General features: G+C 39.5%; 1 protein-coding gene across 5 annotated transcripts in view; it reads left to right on the forward strand.

Annotated features, from left to right (window-relative positions):
- LOC117510608 (ubiquitin-associated protein 2-like) overlaps nucleotides 1–14,545 on the forward strand; it is a 72,783-nt gene extending 58,238 nt beyond the window's left edge. For 4 of the 5 annotated variants that reach the window (XM_034170396.1, XM_034170399.1, XM_034170398.1 and 1 more), the window contains 3 exons: nucleotides 748–821; nucleotides 2,350–2,541; nucleotides 13,756–14,545. In XM_034170396.1, the coding sequence (XP_034026287.1) occupies nucleotides 748–821; nucleotides 2,350–2,541; nucleotides 13,756–13,851 (362 nt within the window). In that variant the 3' untranslated portion in view covers nucleotides 13,852–14,545. The remainder of the gene's footprint in view (nucleotides 1–747; nucleotides 822–2,349; nucleotides 2,542–13,755) is intronic. The other variant, XM_034170397.1, reaches the window with a different exon arrangement.
- The last annotated feature ends 11,001 nt before the right edge of the window (nucleotides 14,546–25,546 follow it).

Here is a 25,546-nt window from a genome sequence, read left to right on the forward strand (position 1 = left end):
TGGGTCTAAGGAAGATAATTTTAGAAATGTTGACATTGAGAAGCCTATTTACTTTTTGCATGTGAAATGCCATAAACAAATTAAAATGCGTGAAATACCAAGGGGCCGAATACTTTTGCAAGCCACTTTACATATATACATACATACACACGTACGTACATATGTAAATGTGGGGGAGATGATGGTCTAGTGTTTAAGGTGTTGGGCTTGAGACCAGAAGATCCTCGGTTCAAATCCCCTCCTTGGGCAAGGTCCTTCATCCCCTATTGCTCCTAGTGTGTAGTGAAGTGAGTATAGCGAGCGCCCTGTATGGCAGCACCCTGACATCGGGGTGAATGTGAGGCTTAATTGTAAAGCGCTTTGAGCGTCTGATGCAGATGGAAAAGCGCTATATAAATGCAGTCCATTTACCATTTTTGTGTGTGTGTGTGTGTGTAGATACATACATACATAATACACATGCACGTGTGACAAAACCTTGCTGTACGCATCAATGGCACATTCAGCAGGTGGAAAAATCTCAGTCCTTTTCACTTAATGTGCTTTCTTCTGGCTGGCCTCCTACTAACAGTGGAATTGAACATTCATTGCCAAATATTCATTCATCAGCAATGATGAATGAATGTTTTTGTTTTTTCCCCCTCTAACCACTTTATTTTTCTCTCTTTTTCTTTGCTTTCTGTATCGGCTCTCATTTCCTGTCAATGTCATTCTCTTTCCAATTCTCTCGCCATATTGTTATCACAGGATCAGGACTTTCAGGGTCAGGTCCCAGTGGTGGAGTACCTGAATTGGGAGGTTCAGTCTACAACAAAACACAGGTGAGGAAACTTTTTTATTTATCTCTATATTTGTCAAGTTGAAGGCTAATGTTTATGTAGCAATGGCATAACCAAGCAAGCTGTTGGCAGGGTAAAAGTACATAGGCAAAAAATACACAAGTTAACATAAAATCACATTTAACTGAAATTATTTGTGCTGTATTGATATGGCAGTGAGAGCCAGAAGCTACAGTACATCGTTTGAAAAAATTTAACCCTGAAACACTGATTTAGGAGAAAATCTTAAATATTGGGCATGTCGGTCAAGTGATACTCATAAGAGTTCTATATGCCATTCTGCGATGAAGCTGTTTAACTTCTGATCCAATAGACAAAATTGAGTTATGCAGAGTTTCTCCCATCACAACCACAGAAACCTGTATCTCCAGAGTTTTTGGACTATCTTGGTGCATTCCCTCACTTCCTTTTTGTGCTGTCACTCTGTTTTGAGAGCTGCCTGTTCCAGACAGTTGCCATATTGTAAAGGTGCCCTGACACTTGCACGGCTTTGATCCGCGCACTTGGACGCACATCGTCGTGATGATCCCACCCGCTGAGTTCCCAGCTGGACGGCGTGCTTTGTTCCACTGGATGCTGTGTGCTGCATGCTGCATATTTCAAATAATTATTTCGTAGCGGATTAATCATTTTCTGTCCAAGTTGGCTGTTGAAAACTGCTGTAATCGCTTCCGGAATCACAGAGGAGCGCTCTAGCTGCTGCCTTTCTCTCTCACGCGCGCGCTTAATGAGGTGGAGAATGTATTTGGAACTGTATAAAAAGGTAATTGTCATGTTTATATTGTAATGGCTTGGTAAAACAGTTGCATGTTTATCCCTTCTTGTGTGCAGCTCTAAAAGTATGTTTATGATAGATTTAACATCTCGTTATAATCGTTCAGATGAGCTGCACTCTGATGCGGTGCACTGACGCAATCCCTCACACGTACAAGCAGTGTTTTTGACTTGTTTGTGTAATGTTCACATGAAGTTCACATTATTAATGTGTGATGGAGATTTTGAACATTGCAAAATTTTCAACTCCATGGTAGTGGTATACAAAGACAAATTGTTTCATTGTCCAAGTATTTATGAACCTGACTATTTGCTCAGTGGTGGCATTCATTTGTGTTCCCAAGGTGAGCCAGGTTCTAATTTTATTGCCAAACGGGTGATTTATACTTTAAATATGTATGTATAAGTAACTCCCATACTTCTTTAGTCCATTGGCGCTTTAAATGAAGATCCTTTAGAAACTGAAAAAAGTGCACACTTCGCCATCAGATTTGTGATTACAGTTAGGAACGAAACACTGCACTTCAAAACACAAAATGGACATTTTGAAAATATAGTATATAGAACCAGCTGTACTGGAGCTGTATTGGCTTTAGTATGTCAGCTTTGCAGTAATCAAATTACATCTGAATGTACACTCACTTTAATTTGCCTTAATTTAGTAGTTGCTTGTGCATGGTCTGTTTCACGCAGCTGAATTGTGGTGATTTTAACCTCTCATCCCTATTCACCTCAGTCTTTTGACAAGCAGGGTTTTCACACGGGGACACCACCTCCGTTTAGCCTGCCTTCAGTCCTGGGAGGAACAGGACCCCTGAACCCCGGAGGCGCTCCTGGCTTTGCCCCAGCTCCCTTCCTGCACATCCTGCCACCTCACCAACAGCCCCACTCTCAGCTTCTACATCATCACCTCACACAGGACGGACAGGTGAGATCAAGTTTGTCCTGGTAAAATTCTTCTGTCTATGTAGTGGATGTAGAGATTTGAGATCACATTTAACTGATATAAACTACTTGCATTACTGTCAATTTGTGTATCAGTTAATCAGGTCTGGGTGGATCAGATAGTGAGGGAAATATGCTACACATTTGTTCACCAAGCACCGTGGCTGACAAACATTGTTCCATGTGCTGTGCCTTCAGCAGTTTGAAGCGAGCACTTCTAAATTAAAATTGGAGTTTGAACACAATAATTTGACTTGTCATGTTTAGAGTTTTATGCATATAGACATTGAAACAACTCAAGTTTTCCTGTAGTAGCTCCCTTGGTAACATCTTTCAACCACTTTATATTTCACTGAAAAAAAATGGGAGGAAAGTTTACTTCATGGCAGCATGGTGGATTAGTGGTTAGCACTGGATTTGATTCCCACCTGTGTCCTTTCTGTGTGGAGTTTACATGTTCTCCCCATGTTTGAGTGGGTTTCTTCCGGGTGCTCCGGTTTCCTCCCACATCCAAGCACATGCAGGTTCGGTGAATTGGAAACTTTATAATTGTCCAGGTCTCCCTTGCAAAAGAGATCTTGATCTCAATGGGACTAACCTAGTTAAATAAAGGTTAAATTAAATTGTTTAAGCATTACTAAGTATGACTGGAAATCCCTGTTCCTAGTCCTGCTGTTATTGCAACCTGTAGCTTCCACTGCTATATGTAATTTTGATGGTTCCCAGTGACATTGAAAGTACATTTGGGATTAATTAATCTCAGCCCAGAAACCAGATTTACACTGAACAAAAATACAAACATAACACTTTTGTTTTTGCTCCCGTTTTTCATGAGCTGAACTCAAAGATCTAAAACATTTTTTGGTACAAAAAAAACACCTATTTCTCTCAAATATTGTTCACAAATGTGTCTAAATCTGTGTTAGTGAGCACTTCTCCTTTGCCGAGATAATCCATCCCACCTCACAGGTGTGGCTTTCACACGTTGTTTAGACAGCATGATTATTGCACGGGTGTGCTTTAGGCTGGTCACAATGAAAGGCCCCTCTAAAATGTGCAGTTTTATCAGACAGCACAATGGCACAGATGCCGCAAGTTTTGATGGAGCTTGTAATTGGCATGCTGACTACGGGAATGTCCACTAGAGCTGTTGCTCGTGAATTGAATGTTAATTTTTCTACCATAAGACGTCTTCAAAGGCTTTGCAGAGAATTCGGCAGTACATCCAACCGGCCTCACAACCATAGCCCACGTGTAACCACACCAGGCTAGGACTTTCATGTTCACCTCCAACATCGTCTGAGACCAGCCACCCGGACAGCTGCTGCAACAATTGGTTTTCAGACCCAAAGAATTTCTGCACAAATTGTCAGAAACCGTCTCAGGGAAGCTCATCTGTGTGCATGTCATCCCCCGCCCCAATTAAGCAAAACTGCACATTTCAGAGTGGCCTTTTATTGTGTTCAGCCTAAGGCACACCTTAACAACATTTGAGAGAAATAGGTCGTTCGTGTACAGTGGGGAAAATAAGTATTTGACCCCGTCTGTTTTGAAGGTTTTCCCACCTACAAAGAATGGAGAGGTCTTATCTTAGGTACACTTCAACTGTGAGAGACAGAATAAAAAAAAAATCCAGAAAATCACATTGTATGATTTTTAAATAAATGATTTGCATTTTATTGCATAAAATAAGTATTTGACCCCCAACCAACCAGCAAGAACTCTGGCTCTCACAGACCTGTTAATGTTTCTTTAAGAAGCCCTCTTGTTCTGCACTCTTTACCTGCATTAATTGCACCTGTTTGAACTTGTTACCTGTATAAAAGACACCTGTTCACAGACTCAGTCAATCACTCTCCAACCTGTCCACCATAGCCAAGACCAAAGAGCTATCTAAGGACACCAGGGACAAAACTGTAGACCTGCACAAGGCTGGGCTGGACTACAGGACAACAGGCAAGCAGCTTGGTAGAAAACAACAACTGTTATGATTATTTATTAGAAAGTGGAAGAAACACAAGATGACTGTCAATCTCCCTCGGTCTGGGATTCCATGCAAGATCTCACTTTGTGGGGTAAGGATGATTCTGAGAAAGCTCAGAACTACACAGGAGGACCTGGTCAATGACCTGAAGAGAGCTGGGACCACAGTCACAAAGATTACATTAGTAACACATGATGGTGTCATGGTTTAAAATCCTGCAGGACAGCAAGGTCCCCCTGCTCAAGCCAGCACATGTCCAGGCCCATTTGAAGTTCACCAGTGACCATCTGGATGATCCAGAGGAGGCATGGGAGAAGGTCATGTGGTCAGATGAGACCAAAATAGAGCTTTTTGGAATAAACTCCACTTACCATGTTTAGAGGATGAGAACAACCCCAAGAAAACCATCCCAACCGTGAAGCATGGGGGTGGAAACATCATACTCTGGGGGTACTCTTCTGCAAAGGGGACAGGATGACTGCACCGTATTGAAAGGAGGATGTATGGGGTCGTGTATTGCGAGATTTTGACAAACAACCTCCTTCCCTCAGTAAGAGCATTGAAGATGGGTCATGGCTGGGTCTTCCGGCATGACAATGACCCCAAACACACAGCCAGGGCAACTAAGGAGGGGCTCCGTAAGAAGCATTTCAAGGTCCTGGAGTGGCCTGTCCAGTCTCCAGACCTGAACTCAATAGAAAATCTTTGGAGGGAGCTGAAACTCCAAACCTGAAAGATTTGGAGATCTGTATGGAGGAGTGGACCAAAATCCCTGCTGCAGTGTATGAAAACTTGGTCAAGAACTACAGGAAATGTGTGATCTCTGTAATGGCAGACAAATGTTTCTGTACCAATTGTTAAGCTCTGTTTTTCTAGGGGGTCAAATACTTATTTTATTCAATAAAATGCAAATTAATCATTTAAAAATCATACAATGTAATTTTCTGGATTTTTTTTTTTCTTTTTTTAAGGTTCTGTCTCTAACAGTTGAAGTGTACCTACGATAAGAAAAACAGACCTCTCCATTCTTTGTAGGTGGGAAAACCTGCAAAACTGACAGGGGGTCAAATACTTATTTTCCTCTAACTTCTTAGTTTAAGATGTTTTAAGCCATGAAGTTCTGTAAATTTGGGGTTGTGGTCCCTTTGACTGACAGCAGCGAAGCCAAGTGTCTCTGCCTCTCACTGTGACTGTAACTCTGTTTACTCGATGTGGCTGCTAGCTGTTGTGGTGGACTTGTCTTTGTTTGGAATATTTTGTTACAAACACCTGGAATAATATGGATTGTTGTGTGGTGAGGCGTCCTAATGGATCATCCAAGACATCCCTGCTGCAATATTTACACTGAGTGAAACTCATCAGATTTAATGTTGTATGCTAACAGCGTTTGCACTTTTAGCAACAGTCGATAAAGTCATCCTTTAGGTCTGCTTAAAGTAGACCTGCATTGAAATAAATGTGGTCACATTTCAGAAAAAAATAGCTGATATGTATTTATAAGACCCTTGTGAATGCAGTAAAGTAAATCTGTAAGCCCAAATTTGTAATTCAGCGGAGAAATCTTCATTTAAAAATGACAAATTTGCAGCTAAAATTTAGCCCTCTGTGAAAACAGTTTGTACAGTTGTATCATTTCCATGACGTCAGGGACAAGATGACGCGCTCCCGCCTTCAGTCCGATCCCGCATTGAAATTGATTTTATCTGTTAGTAATATTACTTATACACGTCCTGGTTTCAACATCCAAAAGTAAGCTGCAGTGAATGTGAGATACAGATCTGTGTGCTCAGATCAGCAACGACATCGACAGCGGGCGCCGTTCTTCCTTTCCCGCTCTCTGCCTCCACTACGCTCGCTGTTTTAATGCGAAACGGCCGGTACACCTGTTGCTGCAAGGACAGACTTCTTGCAGCAAAATCCACAGCACCGCACGTCTCGGCAATTGGAGCCCCAGAGCTCCATGGACGCTGAGAGAGGTTTATATATTTTTAATGACTGGGATTCTTTGCGGGTCTCGCCTCCATATCCCGCGATGGTACTGGAGGCGAAAGACAGTCCCCCAAAAATAATTTTCAAGCACAAATAAAAGAAATGTGTACTCGCCAAACGTGCCGCAAGACAATATGAAGTTTTAAAAAAGTAGATCCTTCCGTATAAGACGAGAAAAAGGTGCAGATGCAAACTGACGTAAATCCAAAATTACAGTTGGCGCAATGCATGCTGGGAGAGGGTCTTGTCCGTGATGTCTCGGCAGCGTCCATGATGAGAGGGACAATTTGCGGAGGGCTAAATGTTAGCTGTAAATTTGTCATTTTCAAATGAAGATTTCTCCGTTGAATGACAGATCTGGGCTTGCAGATTTACTTTACTACATTCAGAAGGATCTCGTAAATGTAAGTCATTTTTTGTTCAAAAAATCTGACTGCATTTTTTTCAATGCAGGTCTCCTTTAATGGACTACTGTAACTTCCGCACTATAAGCCGCTACTTTTTTCATATGTGTTGAACACTGTGGCTCAGTGATGCGGCTAATTTATTGATTTTTACAGGCTAACGAGCTTCATGCCGCCAAAACATATAGCCTCGTCACATCAGACCAGTGAAATTCCGGACAGGTCACAGTGGACCAATGAAACGGTTCGAATGAAATCAAACATGCTCACACTTCATATCAGTTATTTTGCGCTTCGTGCTCACACCCTCATCATCGAAAACACAAAGAAATGCATTTGATGCAGCTTTCAAGTTATCAAGCTGTCAAAGAAACAGCTGCTGCATGTAAGCTTGGCATAAATGAATCGAAGGTGAGATGTTGGAGACAGCAGCATGAAGAACTGACTCGATGCAAAAAGACAACAAAAGCTTTCAGAGGTGTAAAAACAACTGGCCATGAGAGAATGCATTTCACTTCTGTTCTGAGCTGCACAGCATCTGGACAAAAGCTTCCACCGATGGTAATTTTTAAGGGGATAACGATGCCAAAAGAAATACTCCCGAAAGAAATTGTTGTGAAAGTGAACAAGAAAGTGTTGGATGATAGAAAGCCTCATGAAGGACTGGCTGACAGAGCTACGGCAAACGACTGGGGGGATTTTTTCACAGAAAAAAAAAAAGCATTGCTTGTTTTGGACAGTATGACGGCTCATATAATGGATTCTGTGAAAGCAGCCATCAAGAGGACAAATTCCAGCTGTGATTCCTGGGGGCATAACAAAGTATTTGCAGCCACTCGACATCAGTGTGAATCATGCATTTAAAGTGGCACTCCGAGCCAAGTGGGAGGCTTGGATGACCATCGGCGAGAAATCATTTACCAAAACTGGCCACATGTGCAGAGCAACTTTTGCTCAAGTCTGTCAGTGGATCCTGACAGCGTGGAGCAGTGTCACAAAATCCATAATCACCAACCAGTTTCGAAAGGCAGGACTGCTGCATGATGACGAGGACAGCGTAAGCTCAAATTGAAGTGCGAATTTTCCTCCAGATGAAGTGACATTGAGATCGACAACGAAAGACTGAAGGAGCGTGTGACAGTCATTCTGAGGCTGTTCAGTTCCAACACTGAAGAAGACGACTTTAGTGGTTTTAGTGTACAGGAGGAAGATCAATCAATCAATCAATCAATTTTTTTATATAGCGCCAAATCACAACAAACAGTTGCCCCAAGGCGCTTTATATTGTAAGGCAAGGCCATACAATAGTTATGTAAAACCCCAACGGTCAAAACGACCCCCTGTGAGCAAGCACTTGGCTACAGTGGGAAGGAAACCTCCCTTTTAACAGGAAGAAACCTCCAGCAGAACCAGGCTCAGGGAGGGGCAGTCTTCTGCTGGGACTGGTTGGGGCTGAGGGAGAGAACCAGGAAAAAGACATGCTGTGGAGGGGAGCAGAGATCGATCACTAATGATTAAATGCAGAGTGGTGCATACAGAGCAAAAAGAGAAAAACAGTGCATCATGGGAACCCCCCAGCAGTCTACGTCTATAGCAGCATAACTAAGGGATGGTTCAGGGTCACCTGATCCAGCCCTAACTATAAGCTTTAGCAAAAAGGAAAGTTTTAAGCCTAATCTTAAAAGTAGAGAGGGTGTCTGTCTCCCTGATCTGAATTGGGAGCTGGTTCCACAGGAGAGGAGCCTGAAAGCTGAAGGCTCTGCCTCCCATTCTACTCTTACAAACCCTAGGAACTACAAGTAAGCCTGCAGTCTGAGAGCGAAGCGCTCTATTGGGGTGATATGGTACTACGAGGTCCCTAAGATAAGATGGGACCTGATTATTCAAAACCTTATAAGTAAGAAGAAGAATTTTAAATTCTATTCTACAATTAACAGGAAGCCAATGAAGAGAGGCCAATATGGGTGAGATATGCTCTCTCCTTCTAGTCCCCGTCAGTACTCTAACTGCAGCATTTTGAATTAACTTAAGGCTTTTTAGGGAACTTTTAGGACAGCCTGATAATAATGAATTACAATAGTCCAGCCTAGAGGAAATAAATGCATGAATTAGTTTTTCAGCATCACTCTGAGACAAGACCTTTCTGATTTTAGAGATATTGCGTAAATGCAAAAAAGCAGTCCTACATATTTGTTTAATATGCGCTTTGAATGACATATCCTGATCAAAAATGACTCCAAGATTTCTCACAGTATTACTAGAGGTCAGGGTAATGCCATCCAGAGTAAGGATCTGGTTAGACACCATGTTTCTAAGATTTGTGGGGCCAAGTACAATAACTAGCTTTTTTATAGAGCAACAGACTCTTTTTCCAGGCTAAGTGAAGATCTTCTAAATTAGTGAGACGCCATTTCCTCTCCAACTTATGGGTTATCTGCTTTAAGCTACGAGTTTGAGAGTTACACCACGGAGTCAGGCACTTCTGATTTAAAGCTCTCTTTTTCAGAGGAGCTACAGCATCCAAAGTTGTCTTCAATGAGGATGTAAAACTATTGACGAGATACTCTATCTCACTTACAGAGTTTAGGTAGCTACTCTGCACTGTGTTGGTATATGGCATTAGAGAACATAAAGAAGGAATCATATCCTTAAACCTAGTTACAGCGCTTTCTGAAAGACTTCTAGTGTAATGAAACTTATTCCCCACTGCTGGGTAGTCCATCAGAGTAAATGTAAATGTTAAGAAATGATCAGACAGAAGGGAGTTTTCAGGGAATACTGTTAAGTCTTTTATTTCCATACCATAAGTCAGAACAAGATCTAAGATATGATTAAAGTGGTGGGTGGACTCATTTACTTTTTGAGCAAAGCCAATAGAGTCTAATAATAGATTAAATGCAGTGTTGAGGCTGTCATTCTCAGCATCTGTGTGGATGTTAAAATCGCCCACTATAATTATCTTATCTGAGCTAAGCACTAAGTCAGACAAAAGGTCTGAAAATTCACAGAGAAACTCACAGTAACGACCAGGTGGACGATAGATAATAACAAATAAAACTGGTTTTTGGGACTTCCAATTTGGATGGACAAGACTAAGAGTCAAGCTTTCAAATGAATTAAAGCTCTGTCTGGGTTTTTGATTAATTAATAAGCTGGAATGGAAGATTGCTGCTAATCCTCCGCCCCGGCCCGTGCTACGAGCATTCTGACAGTTAGTGTGACTCGGGGGTGTTGACTCATTTAAACTAACATATTCATCCTGCTGTAACCAGGTTTCTGTAAGGCAGAATAAATCAATATGTTGATCAATTATTATATCATTTACCAACAGGGACTTAGAAGAGAGAGACCTAATGTTTAATAGACCACATTTAACTGTTGTAGTCTGTGGTGCAGTTGAAGGTGCTATATTATTTTTTCTTTTTGAATTTTTATGCTTAAATAGATTTTTGCTGGTTATTGGTAGTCTGGGAGCAGGTGAAGATAACAATCAGTGACTTCTCCTGGTAGGCTACTGTACTGTTATTTATTTATTCTTTTTTGTAAGCCGGCTATGTTACAGACTGTTCATTATAAAGCATTTACGGTTTGTGTTTATTTTCTTCACCAGCCGCGTTCTGAAAAAAAAGCATTACAGTACGTATTAGGGTTTTTAAATATTTATTTAACCAGCCGTGTTACAGACACTGTTCGTTATAAAGCATTTACAGTTTTTTATTTCCTTAACCAGCCATGTTTGGGGGGAAAAAGAATTACAATGCACATTAGGTTTTTATTTATTTATATAACCAGCCGTGCTATAGACACTGTTCATTATAAAGCATTTATGGTTTGTGTTTATTTTCATCACCAGCCGTGTTCTGAAAAAAAAAAACATCATAGTACGCATTAGGGTTTTTAAATATTTATTTAACCAGCCGTGTTACAGACACTGTTCGTTATAAAGCATTTACAGTTTGTGTTTTTAATTTTCTTAACCAGCCATGTTCTGGGGGGGGGGGGGGGGGGGAGCAGCATTACAGTGCGCATTAGTTTTTGTTTTTTTGTTTTTATTTACCCAGCCATGTTGCAGACACTTCATTATAAAGCATTTATGGTTTGTGTTTATTTTCTTCACCAGCCATGTTCTGAAAAAAAGCATTACAGTACGCATTAGGTTTTTTTTAATACATTTATTTATTTAACCAGCCTTGTTACAGACACTGTTCGTTATAAAGCATTTACAGTTTGTGTTTTTATTTTCTTAATCAGCCATGTTCAGGGGGAAAAAAGCATTACAGTACACATTAGGGTTTTTTTTAATAAATGTATTTATTTAACCAGCCTTGTTACAGTGTTCGTTATAAAGCATTTACAGTTTTTGTTTTTTGTTTTCTTAACCAGCCATGTTCGGGGGGAAAAAGCATTATAGTACATATTACGTTTTGTTTTATTTATTTATTTATTTAACCAGCCATGTTACAGACACTGTTCGTTAAAAAGCATTTACAGTTTGTGTTTTTATTTTCTTAACCAGCCATGTTCGGGGGAAAAAAAATTACAGTAAGCATTAGTTTTTTGTTGGTTTTTTTTGTTTGTTTGTTTAATTTAACCAGCCATTTTAGACACTGTTCATTATAAAGCATTTATGGTTTGTGTTATTTTGTTAACCACCATGTTCGGGGGGAAAAAAAATTACAGTGTGCATTAGGGTTTTTTATTTATTTAACCAGCCATGTTACAGACAGTTTGTTATAAGGCATTTACAGTTTAATTAAATGTTTGAAAAAAAATATTTCTGTGTAACATCTATCTGTGTATCCACGGCACTTGTCTATAAACCGCAGGTGTCCACGTTGTATCTCGTTGCAACGTGGACACATGCCGCCTCTATATATATGTATATATGTACAGACTTTGATTCATTTTTTATTTTTTTTTAATTGGTGGGTGTGGCTTATATTCAGGTGCGCTCTATAGTCCGGAAATTACGGTACTGGGAAAATAAGCAGCTCATATCTTTTAATGTCCACACCAAAGCAAATTGTTAGAACAACTGAGCAGTCTCAAAAATCTGATTTAATAAACACTTGAACCCAGGTTAGCCTTTTAGCTTAAGGCCCAGTCACACTGCAATTAACGAAGGGTGACGAAGCCCTGACAAAACAAGAAATCTGGACTTTCGTTGACTGTCGTTGGCATCATTTAACATTTGCGTAGCTTCGTTCCTGCAGCTGGCGCTACGTCAGGATTTTTAAACTGTTGAAAATTTTGAACGAAGGGCAACGAAAACCTCAATTTGTCTCTCGTTTTACTGTCGTTCTTGACGTTATTTAATCGTTTGTGTAGTTTTTGTAACGGTATTGTTTAATTTGACTTTGTTGGAGCAGCTGAACATTTTCACACAGTGCAGAAGCCGATTTCTGAGCACTGAGGCTCCTGCTGCTTCATGTACTGTTGGAAATTACAGGACAAACTCAGCCTGTTTGCTTGGATTTTTTTTTTTTTTTTATCTGTGTGGGAGGTCAGCTTCAATGGGCTCAGGCACCTTACATAGGCTAGAATTAATCTTTTGTGTGGATATAATTAATTATTTTGCCACAAGCAACTGTTGAATTTGAAACAAAGTTGTGTAATTTCCAGCAGTACTTGAATGCAGCATCAGCGGCAGCAGGAGCTGCTGAGTGCGCTTATTATTTTGAATTAAGATTAACAATATGAGTGTAGGAATGACAATCCAGTCCTTCTGTACATGTGGCAACAGGTAGATGAATCAAATGATGATAGAAAGAGCTGTTCTGGAAGGAAGAATTCACGTTGTGGTACAATGATCAGTTGGCGGAAATAACCGCACATATGAGTCAATGCGCATGTTCACACGCACTGATTAATTTACTGCTCTGATATACTCAGTCATCTTTACACATATTTATATTTATTCTCCCTTTTGACAGTTTTCTGTTATAAATCAATATATATGGCTTAGAACATAATACTGTGCTACAGCAGTGACCACTGCACACTTTTTTTTCTTTTTTTTTTTTAATTGGAGGAAGACGGAGCACGCAGCATGTTGACAGATGGTGTGGTTTCTGATAATGATGGAGATGATCCCTCTTTTGTTCTGGACGAGGAGCAGGTGGTCCACCAACGTGCGCACAGATCTCCACAGATTGTTTGCAGTTTCTCCAGGACTCCAGCGCCGAGTCCTGGAACGCAGAGATGCAGACACACACTGCTCCAGCTGTGGCTCCAGGCGTGTTTCATTAAAGCGTCGAGATTGTGAGCTTCGGTTTTGTTAAGTACCTCTTTCGTCCCTTTTGCGCTCGTTTCGCAGACTGTTCGGTGATAAAAGCTCTTTCGTCCACCTTTTCTCAACGAATTGTGACATTTTTTACTTTTTCCCTTCGTTCAGGAATCGTCGTGTGACTGGGCACTTGGACAGACTTGGACAGACTCTGAGAGGCCGGTCTTTAGGCTTCTTTCCTCACACACAGAGCCACCCACCCTCCACCTTTTTATGCATTGAGTTTGTTGTGAATCAGTGCGCCCTCTGCTGCCAACATGGCGACACACAGACGAGCTTCATTCATATTGGCTGTTCTGGGTCTCAATAGAAAACCTATGGGTGACATCACAAAGGCTTTGTCTAGTATATACGAGTATACAGTCCATGTTCTAATGCAAGTTCAGTTGTACTTGGACAAACACTCACAGCCCCAGGTGATCCTAAAAGGTTAGCTAAATTTTTATGGTTCTTGTGGTAGATAAAGGGTTCCTTAGTTATGTAGAAATAACAAATTTAAGAAGTCCTGTGACCTGAGAATCTTTCTGTTTTTAGGGTGGTTCTGGTCAGCGCAGTCAGTCCAGCAGCATGCAGCAGAAAACCCAAGGCAGCAAGGCCACCTATGGCAGCTCCCCCTACTGGGCAAACTGAAGAATGACCCCCTTTTCAAAAGTGTGTGAGTGCTGCTGTAATATATAAAAAACAGTAAAACAAGTTAACTGACACACCTTCACAAAGAGCAACTTTGGCTGTGCCCAGCTACCCCCACCTCCACAAGTCCTCATAAGTATTTTATGTTCTCCCGCCTTTTAAAAATTGGTTGTACATGTAATATATTTATGTATTTATATAGATATATATACTGTATTTGTAATGGTACAACACAGAATATTTTGCTGGATTTTTATTTTCTCTTTTTTTGAGAACTACAAAGATGCTACAGAAACAGAATCAGATAGGAGACGGCTAAGGCACTGATTGTATACGAGGACATTTCACATGGAGGTGGGGGTTTCTCACAGTGAATTACATATGTTTCCTCCTTTGTTGTTGTTCGGGTTTTATATATATATATATATATATATATATATATATATATATATATATATATATAAAATAGCCTGTATTAGTTCACCCACAATTTCATATTTCAGTTCTTTTCAGTCTCCAGTTGATATTTTCCCATCATTCTCCTTCTCACGTTTCTTCTTCTATTGGGGGAGCATTCTCTGCATCATCAACACTCAGTCTTTAAGCATGGAAATGTCTGCTTAAATTTTATATTTTAACTTAATTTTAACCCTCATTGCCCTTGAAATAAAAATTGAAGAGTTGGAACTTTGAATGGTTTTGTCCTTTTTGAACTTGTTTTGTATTCAGAGTGTCATGTGACAAGTTTTGTTGTGGCTGTATCAATTGAATTTCTTAGACTTGTCCACCTTAAAGCTTTGCAGTTGAATTGAGGTAATTTAACCACCACACTATTCCTATTTATGCACTTATTTTGAAATACTTAAGACTTTAACAAACTAGTACAGGAAATGTAAATGTTTTATTTCAGTATGACATGACAGAATAGTGAAGGCACATGGATATAGGGCATTAAATACACTAGTATTGAAAAGTAATAGGCATTCTTTTTAAAAAACTGCAAAATTGTTGCAAAAAATGAGAAGTATATTGCATAATGGGAAGCTAAGCATTTAAAAACAAACATTGTGTGACTTTAACCTTTTTAATCTTTGCTAAATCGCTGGATGCCCTGATTGCAGCAATTGAGAATAGAGTGCGGAATCTGAGTGTCTGGGTTTGCAAATGCCCTGCACCAAGAGCCATCAAAAGTGTATCTGTACAGTTGCATGCAAAGGTTTGGACACCCCTGATAATTTCCATGATTTTCCTTTATAAATCATTGGTTGTTTGGATCAGCAATTTCAGTTAAATATATAGCAGACAAACAGTGATATGAAAATGAATGAATGAAAACTGTTTATTTCGAACATTTGATACAACAACAATTACAAGATAGATCAGTAAAGACAACAACAAAAAAGTTCCTACTGTGTACCCAGCATGTCTGAAAAGGGGTAGGGTGAAGCATCAGCTTATTTCTCTACCCCTTCTTCCCCACAACCAGTAATACCCTTTGCCACGTATACACATAGATTCCTACACACCTAAACCGATATCAATATATATATATATACAAACATATATATATATATATATATATACCTACTTACATACAAAATACTATATATTTACAAGCCGAAGCAAAAAACAAAAACACCCTAACCCTCATTACCCTTCCTCCTCCCTATACCTAGAAAAAAACATATTTTTGTACCGCTGTTTGAACTGGTTCATGCTTGGACATTGCTTGAGCCCCACTCCCAATCTGTTCCACATCCTCACCCCACAGACAGAAATACAGAAACCTTTTAATGTTGTTCGTGCCCACTGATGCTTTAAATTAAATTTCCCCCTCAGACTGCAATCCCCTGATCTGTTAAAAAACATATTTTTAATATTTGCTGGAAGTAAATTGTTTATTGCTTTATACACAATTTGTACTGTTTGAAAATGAACCAAGTCTGTGAATTTTAAGAATTTGGATTGTAAAAATAGTGGATTTGTATGATCTCTATAGCCAGTATTATGAATAATTCTTATAGCTCTTTTCTGCATTACTGATAGTGATTGTGTTGTACCTTTATAAGTATTACCCCATACCTCTGCACAGTACTGTAAATATGGTAAAACCAGTGAGCAGTAAAGAATGCAGAGTGAGTTGTGGTCCAGAATATGTTTCGTTTTGTTTAGAACTGAAATGCTTACTTTGTATATGTTTTATATGAGTCTTCCAGTTTATCTTATCATCTATTATCACCCCCAGAAACTTATTTTCATGTACCCTTTCAATATCTACCCCCTCGACTTGTAACTGAACCTGTATGTCTGTATTACAATAGCCAAATAACATGTATTTTGTTTTACTTAAGTTTAATGATAATTTGTTTCTGTCAAACCATATTTTCAATTTTCCCATTTCTATACTGATCCTCCTCAGTAACTCCTGCAAATCCCCCCCTGAACAAAAAATGCTTGTGTCATCTGCAAATAATACTAATTTTAATATTTTGGAAACATTGACAATATCATTTATATAAATTAGAAACAGTTTTGGACCCAATACTGACCCCTGTGGGACACCACAAGCATTGTCCAAGCATGATGATGTATATTCCCCCAACTTCACAAACTGTTTTCTGTTACTTAAGTAGCTTCTCACCCAGTGCAACACCAACCCCCTAATCCCATACTGTTCAAGTTTACTGATTAATATGTCATGATTGATTGTATCAAAAGCCTTTTTAAGGTCTATAAATATTCCAACTGAATGTAATTTGTGGTCTATGGCATTTGTAATCTCAACTGATTCTATTAATGCAAGTGATGTTGAACTATGTGCTCTGAATCCATATTGACTATCAGTAAGTAATTTATGTTTATTTATGAATTTGTCTAATCTATTATTGAATAACTTTTCTAATAATTTGGAAAATTGTGGAAGCAAAGAAACAGGTCTATAATTTGTGAAGTGGTGTCTATCCCCAGTCTTATACAGCGGCACAACCTTAGCTATTTTCATTTGATTGGGAAATTTACCGGTTTGAAATAAGTTACAGATGTATGTTAATGGTTCTACCATCCATTCAATGACCTGTTTTACCACCACCATATCAATTTCATTTAAATCGGTAGATGTTTTATATTTACAATTATTCACAATGTCTATAATTTCTTTTCCATCCACTGCTGTGAGGAACATTGAACAGGGATTTCTTTCTATGAGATTATTATCCCAATCCTCAGGTTGGGAATTGGGAATTTTTTCTGCCAAGCTTGGTCCAATATTTGCAAAAAAAATTATTAAAACCGTTATTATACCTATTATACCTTATTTTCCTTCTTGACATTGTTATCAATGAAATACTGAGGGTAACTCTGTTTTTTATTACCATTTTTGATAATGCTATTTAATATATCCCATATTCCTTTAATATTGTTTTTGTTATTATATATGTTACTATAATATTCCTTCCTACATTCCCGTATAATATTAGTTAATCTATTTTTGTATTTCTTATATCTATTTTCTGCCTCTTTTTTTAGAATTCTCTATACAGTGTATTTTTGTTATTACATGCATTTCGTAACCCTTTCGTCATCCATGGTCGATCTTGGATTTTTTGTTTTCTGTAGTCTTGTTTAATTGGACAATTTTTATCATATAATGATGTAAATATTTGTAAAAAAGTTTCATATGCACTATCAACATCACTTTCACTGTATACCTTTTCCCAGTTTTGCTCCTGTAAATCCTTCTTTAGTGTGTTCATGTTTTCCTCTGTCCGCACTCGCCTGTATTTTATTTTCTCCTCTGGCTGATTCCGCCGATGGTTTCTATTATAAACTATGAAAACTGGTAGATGATCACTGTCATTGATTAATAATCCACTCAGTGTTATTCTCAATATCATTGCTGAATATATTATCAATTAAGGTAGCACTATGGGATGTAATTCTGCTTGGCCTGGTGATTTTTGGATATAAACTCATACTGTACATTATACTGATAAATTCATCTGTTATTTTATGCTTATTTGGATTGAGCAGATCAATATTTAAGTCACCACAAATGAACACAGTTTTTTGATTAGTTTTTGAGAACATTTTTGCCATACAGTCAGTGAATGTTTCAATACTAGATCCTGGTGCTCTATATATACAGCTGACATACATTTTTGCTTTTTTCTTCACATATTTCAATAGTTATACATTCTAATAAGTTATCAATCACAGTTGTCATATTGTCTACTATTTTATAATCCATGTTCTTATCCACATACACAGCCACTCCTCCTCCACTCTTATTCTTTCTGTTTACACAATTAAATTCATATCCATCCAGTTCAAAATCCATTCCTTTATCTTCATTGATCCATGTTTCTGATATAGCAATTATGTTAAATATTTTTTTAAGTTGACTTAAATATACTTTAATGTTAAAGTTTGCATATAGACTTCTGCTGTTGAAATGGATTATTGATAATTTGTTATCCGTTTTAATGATCCGATTAAACTGTTCATCTGTGTAATAGCAACTACTGTCATTGATATTTGAGAAGAAATTATTGTCCGGTCTATTGGTCGTATTTGTCCAGATCCTCGATGTTCCTGATTACCATAACCTTCACTTTTGTTCTGGTGTTCCATTCAATTTGATAAATGTTTTGCAGTTGGATGTCCATGTCTGTTGAATTTTTCCCTGCTTTTTTAAGAAACGAGCTTTCCTGGCAATGTCTGCGTTTCTTTTGGTCAGATGTTCATTGATGAATACGTTTGTTCCTTTAAGTTTCCGTCCCTGTTTTAACAATGCCATTTTATGTTTTCTGTTGGCAAACCTCATTATAACTGCTCGCTTGTCTCCATCCTCTCTCCTGGGCAGGGGGTGGCACGCTTCAGTGTTATTACAGTCCATTTGAATACCTTTAGATTGCAGGAAGTCAGCCACCTGTTGTTCCACTGAGCTGGCCTCCTGCTCACTAGCCTCCCCTCCGCTGTCTTCTGACACCGCCCGTGCGTAGGATCGAGGTTTAATATGAATTCCTGTAATAATAACGTCGTTCATCCTTGTGTACTGTTCCAACTCCACAACACGGTTCTCCAGGTACACCAGACGCCGGTCTTTCTCTGCATTCTGGATCCGGAGAGCCTTCACTTCTTCCACCAGCTCCATAATGATTTCTGCTGCATTTTAACAGAGATTTCCTCAGACAAAAAGTGATATCGTCTCCCTCCTCCGCCGTCAGTGCCTTCTTCGGACCCATGGTCAGATAACTCCGCGCTCAGACCTCGGTAAAGTCGCGCCGGTGGATGTGCGCTGACGCCTCAGGCTTCAGGTGGAGCCGCGCCGGTGGATGTGCGCTGGCGCCTCAGGCTTCAGGTGGAGCCACGCCGGTGGATGTGCGCTAGCGCCTCGGGCTTCAGGTGGAGCCGCGCCGGTGGATGTGCGCTGACGCCTTGGGCTTCAGGTGGAACTGCGCTGACGCCTCGGTAAAGCCGCGCCGGTGGAACTGCGCTGACGCCTCGGGAGACATATATTTCCAAAACACTGTGGAAACAAAGTAAAGCTGCTGTGCTGCTTCAGTCCTCTAGTTTAACCAACTACGGAAGCCCAATGGTGGCAAACTGTTACGCAAGCCTTGCGCAAGTTCTTTAGAAACCTTTCATCTGTAAATTAAAATCACCTGTTATTTCACCTGTTATATGAGAAGTGAAATGAAGTTTATAGGATTTGCAGAAAATGTGCAGTAATTCTTTAAACAAAATTGGGCAGGTGCATAAGTTTCGGCAGCCCAACAAAAAAAAATACATCAATATTTAGTAGATCCTTCTTTTGCAGAAATAACAGCCTTTAAACACTTCCTGTAGCTTCCAGTGAGAGTCTGTATTCTGGTTGAAGGAATTTTGGACCATTCTTCACAAAACATCTCAGGTTTGTTGGTTTCTGAGCATGGACAGCCGCTTAAAATAACCTCAACTTTGGCAAGATTCCCAGTACCTGCACTGGCCCCACAGCATGATGGAACCACCTCCAAATTTTACTGTAGGTAGCAGGCGGTTTTTTTGGAATGCTGTTCTTTTTCAGCCATGCAATAAGGCCCCTTGTTATGTCCAAATGACTCAACTTTAGTTTCATCAGTCCACAGCACCTTATTCCAAAATGAAGCTGGCTTGTCCAAATGTGCTTTAGCATACCTCAAGCAATTCTCTTTGTGGCGTGTATCCAGAAAAGCTTCCTTTGCATTACGGCATCATACAGCATTTCCTTGTGTAAAGTGCACTGCATAGTTGAACAATGCACAGAGACACTATCTGCAGCAAGATCGTGTTGTAAGTCTTTGGAGCAGGTCTGTGGGTGGACTGTGACTGTTCTCACCATCCTTCAGCTTATCTGAGATTTTTCTTGGCCTGCCACTTCGGGCCTTAATTAGTACTGTGCCTGTGGTCTTCCATTTCCTCACTTTGTTCCTCACAGTGGAAACTGACAGCTGAACTCTGAGATAGCTTTTTGTGTCCTTCCCCTAAACTATGTTGAACAACCTTTGTTTTCAGGTCATTTGAGAGTTGTTTAGAGAGTCCCATGTTGCCACTTATTAGAAGAGATGCAAAGGGGAGAAACATTTGCAAATGGCCACCTTAAATACCCTTTCTCATTATTGGATTCACCTGTGTAAGGAGGTCAAGGGTCAATGAGCTTACCAAACCAGTTTGTGTTCCAATAATTAGTGCTAAATTTATTCAAATCCATAAAATGACAATGGTGCCCAAATTTATGCACCTGCCCAATTTTGTTTAAATTATTGCACACTTTCTGTAAATACTAGAAACTTCATTTCACTTCTCAAATATCAGTGTGTTTGCTATATTATATGTTTAACTGAAATTTCTGATCCAGACAACCAATGATTTATAAAGGAAAAATATGAAAATTATCAGGGGTGCCCAAACCTTTGCATACAACTATATGTGCTGAAAGTGTAGAACTTGCAGAGACATTCACTTATCTCGGCAGTGGCATTCGTGTTTCTGGGTCCTCGGCCTTTGAGATTGAGAGTTGCCTGGAAAGCGCTTAAGTTGTCATGAGGTCACTGGAGAGAGGGGTTTGGCAATGCTGTTATCTTTGCAGGAGATTGAAGAGCCAAGTCTTTAGCGTCCTGGGACTTCATGTACAAAGACCTGTGTAGATTCCCTACTGAAACATGGCATAATGCACAAAAAATTCAGATGTATCAAAGTGTGCGTACGCATGGATCTAAGCAAGTTGCTTTTGTACATCCCACTGAACGTGGAGTTGAGCGCACATGCAGAAGTACCAAACTCCTTCTTGTCCACGCTCCATTTAAATATACAGATTTATTTAAATAGGCCCAGGGACCTGGGATTCCCATCTCTGTCCGATCATTCAACATGGAAAAGAAAAATTATACAGAATGTGAGCTAATTATACAGAATGTGAGCTACAGATGAATGGAAATGGAGACACGCAGGGGTAGTTTATTTGGTTCCCTATCAAACAGGATGAATATGAAATGGAAAAGTAATATGTGGGAGCGTGTGTGTGGGGCCGTAAAAAATGAAGTGCGCCGCGACGGATAGTGCGTGACTTTCACAACTTTACACACACGTTTATTGACAAATACTGAACATGGAGACAATCGGGGTTAAGAAGGTCTGCAGCTCTGTTTCTACCCTCAAGGAAAAAACCTTTAAATGCGCACATGCTCAAATGTGTATTACTTTTTAAAACCCTATTAACTTGGGCAAGGCCCTTAATCCCCAAGTTACTCCACTGTGTTGGTGACTGCCTTGCATAGCAGCGTGCTGACGTCAGTGTATGGGTTGTAGCGCCATGGCCTCAATTAAATAAATACATTAATGCTGTCTCAACAAAAACCTGAGTTTGAACTGCAGACAAAAGATTGTGTTTTCCCTGTCAGTTGAGAAATTCCTAAGTCATCTGGAGATCTTAAGATAAGCTTGGAGACATCCCCCATGGGCCAACACTGGGATTCAAAGCAAAACAAAACTGTAATTCAGTTCTTCAAAGGGGAGCCCTTGCCTTTTTATCAGTGAATTTTCGGTCATTATGGATTACATGACATAATGGCTTCTCATCAGAATCTGAGTTTCTCCAGGCCAGAAGAACCCACCTTTATGGCCTCACGCCAAGGCCAGAACCTCTCAAGACTGCAAAACTTCCCCCACGACAACACGTGGCCATAAATCTTTGAGTCTTCACACCAGCTATTATACTTGGGTCTAAGCAAAGGAAAAGACATTCTTTTAAAATAAAAGAAGTGCATCAGTATTCTTTGATTTATATATCTAAAACTTCTGTTTGTATTGATTAATCAAACAAAATGCTTTGCATATAATCATTCCATTTTATTGACATATGCTCCTTGTAACTGATATGTGTTTAAGGGTGATCTTTCTACATTATCAATGTTGATGTTGAAATATTCTGGTTTATCCAAAGGATGTGTCTGACTATTAATAATGTGTATCCATTCGAGTGTCTCAGAACAGATAACCCAGCTAACAATGGAACGTTGCCTGAACGTTACATCAAAGTGGCAGTAACGTTGCATCACAACGTTGTAGGAACTTTCATTTGTACAACCCCTGGCAATAATTATGGAATCACTGGCCTCGGAGGATGTTCATTCATTTGTTTAATTTTGTAGAAAAAAGGCAGATCACAGACATGACACAAAACTAAAGTCGTTTCAAATGGCAACTTCCTGGCTTTAAGAAACACTATAAGAAATCAGGAAAAATAATTGTGGCAGTCAGTAACGGTTACTTTTTTAGACCAAGCAGAGGGAAAAAAATATGGACTCACTCAATTCTGAGGAATAAATTATGGAATCACCCTGTAAATTTTCATCCCCAAAACTAATACCTGCATCAAATCAGATCTGCTCGTTAGTCTGCATCTAAAAAGGAGTGATCACACCTTGGAGAGCTGTTGCACCAAGTGGACTGACATGAATCATGGCTCCAACACGAGAGATGTCAATTGAAACAAAGGAGAGGATTCTCAAACTTTCAAAAGAGGGTAAATCATCACGCAATGTTGCAAAAGATGTTGGTTGTTCACAGTCAGCTGTGTCTAAATTCTGGACCAAATACAAACATGGGAGGGTTGTTAAAGGCAAACATACTGGTAGACCAAGGAAGACATCAAAGCGTCAAGACAGAAAACTTAAAGCAATATGTCTCAAAAATCGAAAATGCACAAAACAAATGAGGAACGAATGGGAGGAAACTGGAGTCAACGTCTGTAACTGAACTGTAAGAAACCGCCTACAGGAAATGGGATTTACATACAGAAAAGCTAAACGAAAGCCATCATTAACACCTAAACAGAAAAAAACAAGGTTACAATGGGCTAAGGAAAAGCAATCGTGGACTGTGGATGACTAGACAAAAGTCATATTCAGTGATGAATCTCGAATCTGCATTGGGCAAGGTGATGATGCTGGAACTTTTGTTTGGTGCCGTTCTAATGAGATTTATAAAGATGACTGCCTGAAGAGAACATGTAAATTTCCACAGTCACTGATGATATGGGGCTGCATGTCAGGTAAAGGCACTGGGGAGATGGCTGTCATTACATCATCAATAAATGCACAAGTTTACGTTGATATTTTGGACACTTTTCTTATCCAATCAATTGAAAGGATGTTTGGGGATGATGAAATCATTTTTCAAGATGATAATGCATCTTGCCATAGAGCAAAAACTGTGAAAACATTCCTTGCAAAAAGACACATAGGGGCAATGTCATGGCCTGCAAATAGTCCGGATCTTAATCCAATTGAAAATCTTTGGAAGTTGAAGAAAATGGTCCATGACAAGGCTTCAACCTGCAAAGCTGATCTGGCAACAGCAATCAGAGAAAGTTGGAGCCAGGTTGATGAAGAGTACTGTTTGTCACTCATTAAGTCCATGCCTCAGAGACTGCAAGCTGTTATAAAAGCCAGAGGTGGTGCAACAAAATACTAGTGATGTGTTGGAGCGTTCTTTTGTTTTTCATGATTCCATAATTTTTTCCTCAGAACTGAGTGATTCCATATTTTTTTCCCTCTGCTTGGTCTAAGAAAGTAACTTATTGACTGCCACAATTTTTTTTCTGATTTCTCATAGTGTTTCTTAAAGCCAGAAAGTTGCCATTTGAAATGACTTTAGTTTTGTGTCATGTCTGTGATCTGCTTTTTTCCTACAAAATTAAACAACTGAATGAACATCCTCCGAGGCCGGTGATTCCATAATTTTTGCCAGGGGTTGTATACTCTCCAAAACATTCCTGGGATGTTGCCAAGAACATTGCCAACCAACAAACCTAGAATGTTCTCAGGAGGTTGTGACACAACATTGCTGCAACGTTGTTGCAATGTCCCCCAACACGAAGAAACATTGTGAACACTGCATGAGTCTGTAAATTGCAAGTTTATAACTTTAGAAGTATTATTACAATAGCAATGCACTAAGCCATGGACAAGTTCTCAGTAAATGGATTAGTTCTCATCTGCATTCCAGTATTATTACAATTACAATAGCATTAAGCCAGGGATAAGTTCTCAGTATAAAATGGATCAGTTCTCATCCACCCTGTGTGACCCATGACTAAGGAACAAGGTTCAAAGATTTTGTCATTTTCAGTGTGCAATTGTATACACAAGAACAAAATTTTGTTTCTCAATCAGTGACTTCAGTGCAGTAAAAATTCAATAGAATTATTTTCCTTACATAAATAAATAAAACATAATATAGTCATAGAAACAGATAAAACACACTCCAATCTCTCAGGTACTAAGCCAGGTGATTAGCTGTCACCTGGCTCAGTAATGGGGTCACCAGTATTATTACAATTACAATTGCATTAAGCCATGGATAAGTTCTCAGTATAAAATTAGCTAGAATGGTCAACGTTAAACAAGAACTGAAGACGTCTCCACACACACCCCCACCCCTTTAAAGTGGCAACTTGTCAACTTGTGTACACGCCTTTGGTCATAACTTCAGTACTACCCAAAGGGTACAAGAGCTATATGATAAATGTATTGTGCACGCCGATGCCGAGAGAAGCAAAACCAACATGTCTCCCCCGTACCTTACGGAGGTGGAGACATAAGTTCTCAGTATAAAATGGATCATTTCTCATCTGACCCATGACTAATAGTGTCATCATCACCATAATCCATGGCATCATCAGTCATAGCACCGCTGTCCATGGCGTCATCGTTCACCACACTGTGGTCCATGGCGTCGGCATCCACTTCGTCGCCCATGGTGTTGGCACCCACATCATTGCCCATGGCTTCATCCACCCCAGCATCTGAGTCAGTAGCAACAGTGGTACCAACTTTCATCCTCCTCCTTTGCCTAAAAAGCAAAGAAAATCATTCATAAAAATGCAGTACAATAACTTCTATAGTGCCAATCCCCTCTGTGCAGCGAAGTTCAAGGGCGTCAATCACTCCATGTATCAATATGCAAAATCCTTAATTCAATATTTCAATTTTTACAATTCATATTTCAATTTTTTGGAGGATACTCTTCAGTGGTTTCAATCTTATCTTTTGAATAGAAAGCAGCGTGTTGTTGTGGATGGTGTCACATCCTCTTATCTCCCTAGTTATGTTGGTCTTCCACAAGGCTCAATATTAGCTCCTCTATTATTCTCTCTGTATATAAATGATCTCCCCGA

The sequence above is a fragment of the Thalassophryne amazonica genome, chromosome 5 (genome assembly GCF_902500255.1).
Source record: "Thalassophryne amazonica chromosome 5, fThaAma1.1, whole genome shotgun sequence".
Classification (NCBI taxonomy): domain Eukaryota; kingdom Metazoa; phylum Chordata; class Actinopteri; order Batrachoidiformes; family Batrachoididae; genus Thalassophryne; species Thalassophryne amazonica.